We start from the raw sequence: 3,329 nt of genomic DNA, 5'->3' as shown, positions 1-3,329 counted from the left end.
TTTTCATAACTACCTGTAATAACATCGAGTTCATAAACATTAGCGATCTGAGGACCAAACTTGAATACTTGGGCACCGATTCCGGCATTGACGAGGGTTCCGCCAACAGAAGTGCCCAAACTATCAGTAAATGAGAGTGGTGTGAGTCCATATTCAAGTGCTGCATTTAACACGTCATCCCACACCTGTTCACCGCCCACGTCAGCATAAGAATTCCACGGATCCTTCTCATCGCGAAATATAACAACCCCCTTCCCGTGCCTGTAACCGTTTAGATGCGTCATGTTCACCACTATCCCCTCACGCGCCATCGCTTGTCCGTACACCGAGTGTGCTTGCCCACGTGCTGCTATTGTGAAAGGGGTACAAAGGGAATTTGACACTTTTATTAGTTCTGATATTTCAGTTATTGACGTTGGTTGCAGAACTGCCAGAGGCTTCTCGTGAATTTTAAGGCCGTAATCGGTTGAGGCGAGTGTAAGGGTAGAATTGTCATAATCTAGGTCATTTGAAATCTCCATGGATGCATGAAATGCTGAACATGATTGATATGTGGTTATTATTTCATTTGTGAGCACTGTGGTAGTAGTCGTAGTTATTATAACTAGATTTATCAGCAGAATCAATGAAACATTTTCAAGTATCGAAAACCTTGCCATTTTACGTGTGATATTTGATTACTTTATTATACGCTTCGGGTATATATAAGTGTAAGAACGTCTCTCAATGGCTAACTGTCTGTGAATATAACTTGTTCTATTTACACATATACCATCATGAGCGAGCAGAAGCATTGATGACATCGAACTTGACTAATACTATTACGGTGAGTACTACAATGAAGATTTTACAATTATCTTTATATAAAGATGTTTTTTTTATTATTATTAGATGATAAATTGTAAGGTTTGATTTTGATATATTGTAAAAATGTTATTTTTTTAAAGTGTGGCTAAATAAATAAAGTACATTTTTAACACAAATATTTTTATAAAAAAATATTTTTAGTATCTTCATTTGAGTAGGTGCCTACTATTATTATCCAATTTGTTCTATATATATACCTTATACTAAAAAAATATAGTTGTAAGAATCGGATCGAATCGATTGAAAAATTGGTAAATTGGATATTTGATTGGTCCGGTTTCGTTGCTGTAAATTTTATTGTTGATTAGTTGATCGATGAGCTGATTAGAAATAAATATAGCAGGTTGAATTGAAAGGTTGAATTAATTTTGAATTGTTGAATTAATTGAATTGATTTTGGATTGATTTTGAATCAATTCTAAACTAGTTTATGAATTGCTGAATTGCTAAAACTTTTTTGTATTATTGTTGTGAATTTTATTATTAATTGATTTATGAACTGATTAGAAATAATTATGACAGTAGTTGAATTTGTTAAAGGTATAATAAAGATAGCAACGATATTAAAGAAAAAAAAGCCAAAAAAACTCGAGATTGGTTAGTTAGGATTGGTATTCTCAAATTAGTTATTAGTCTGTATAATAATTTTATAGTACATATATAAATAGCTATGAGTCACTAAATTTTAAAGAAAGATATAGATAATTGCTTTTGTATACACTTTTATTTCTTACACTAATAAAGAGGTATATTCAGATTACAATAGGTTACTAGTTTTAATTTCATTCTATTTTCTCAAAGAGTTTCTTTCCTGTTATTTGTTCTTTAAACTATTGCATAATTTTTCATTTAGTTTTGACTTCTTGCATAATTGAAATGTTGAATTGGTTTTAAATTACTGAATTAGTAGTTGAATTGGTTTAGAATCAGTTATGAATTAGTTTATGAATTGCTGAATTTTTGAATTGTTCAATTATTTTTTAGATATAATTTATAAATTGTTACTCTTATAGTATTATGTGTTAAACTAAGATACTATTGTAGTACTAACCAATTGAGACTTGATTGTTGTTAAATTAAGATACCATTGTAGCTGACTAATTCAAATTTTAATATTAAGTAATTAACTATTTTCTATTTTTTTATTTACGTGGGATTGAGTTATCGATTCAACTGATAAGCTATCGGTTGAATCAGTAAATCAGTAAAACAATATAATAAATATAAACTAATTAGTTAGTTATTGAAATAAAAAATAGTTACTTTAATATAAAAATAAAATAAAAATTTTTATTATAAAAAAATACTAAAATTTTATATATTTATTTAATGATAACTGAATTATAATATGTTAATTATAATTTGTTGAAGTTTGAATGTTTTTAAAATATTAGTGAAGATATGTATTTTAAATTTTAATTTTAAGCTTTTGACTATTTTATATTTTTTATTTACGTAAAATCGATTCTATTGGTTCAACTAACTAGTAATTTATCGGTTAAATTAATAAACCAATAAATTAATAGTTTGATCGATTCGATTATTAGTTTGATTCTGGCAACTATACTAAAAAAAAGTTACATGAATTCTTATATTTTTAAGAAAAGATGAATTATTATGGTATTGATAAAAAGAAAAGAAAATAATAAATAAAAGAGATATATTAAAATAGAATGAAAGACAATTATTCAGTTTTTTATATATTTTTTAGGTTTTTATTTTGGATGGTTTGAGAAATCAAGATTTTTTTGATAGCATAGTATAGTAGATAATAATCCAGAGACAGAATATAATAGATAAAAACTCAAATTCTAATATAATTTTTTAATGTACCAATAAAAAAATTTATTCATACCTTAAATTAAGAATTCAAATATCATAATATGAGTCTCACCTGATACGAGAGATAAGGAATAGCTTTTTTCTCCGCTATTTCAATTATCACTTTCACAAATAGAGTTAGAAGTGAGTTTATATGAATTGAGTCAAGTCAAACTTAAACTATATAAATAAATAAAAATGTATGTATATCTATTAATTATATTTTATGTCCTCTATTAATTATATTTTATATTCTCTCTATATATAATATGTTGAGTTTAATATGTCTATATTTTTGGTGACTATGTGTTTAACATTATAAGTTCAAATTTAAGTTTAAATTTGACTCATAAGTTCATAAGTTAATCTTATCAAATTGATTCATGAACTAATTTGACTCACTTCCAATCCTATTTAAAAGAATAACTACTTCAACGTGGGTAAACTCCCACACAATCTAAGAAGTAAAACACCCACTATTTTCAAATAAGATCACTTATACTAATGATCAAAGTGATAAATACCCCAACACTTCAGATATTTAGTTCATTCTATACTTACCCTGTTTAAATTCTTGTTAATCTTAGAGCTCGCAATGAATAAGGTAGGGTAGGGTTTATACTCTACCTTAATTCTATTCG

General features: G+C 26.9%; 1 protein-coding gene across 1 annotated transcript in view; it reads right to left on the bottom strand.

The window, feature by feature from the left end:
- LOC107643115 (cytokinin dehydrogenase 4) overlaps window positions 1-689 on the bottom strand; it is a 13,932-nt gene extending 13,243 nt beyond the window's left edge. Inside the window, exon 1 of the mRNA XM_021107309.1 lies at window positions 14-689. Coding sequence (XP_020962968.1) covers window positions 14-659 — 646 coding nt within the window. The 5' untranslated portion in view covers window positions 660-689. The remainder of the gene's footprint in view (window positions 1-13) is intronic.

Source organism: Arachis ipaensis, chromosome B01, assembly GCF_000816755.2.
Source record: "Arachis ipaensis cultivar K30076 chromosome B01, Araip1.1, whole genome shotgun sequence".
NCBI classification, from domain to species: domain Eukaryota; kingdom Viridiplantae; phylum Streptophyta; class Magnoliopsida; order Fabales; family Fabaceae; genus Arachis; species Arachis ipaensis.
The sequence above is the reverse complement of the archived record's forward strand: the minus strand, read 5'-3'. Positions and strand labels throughout refer to the sequence as shown.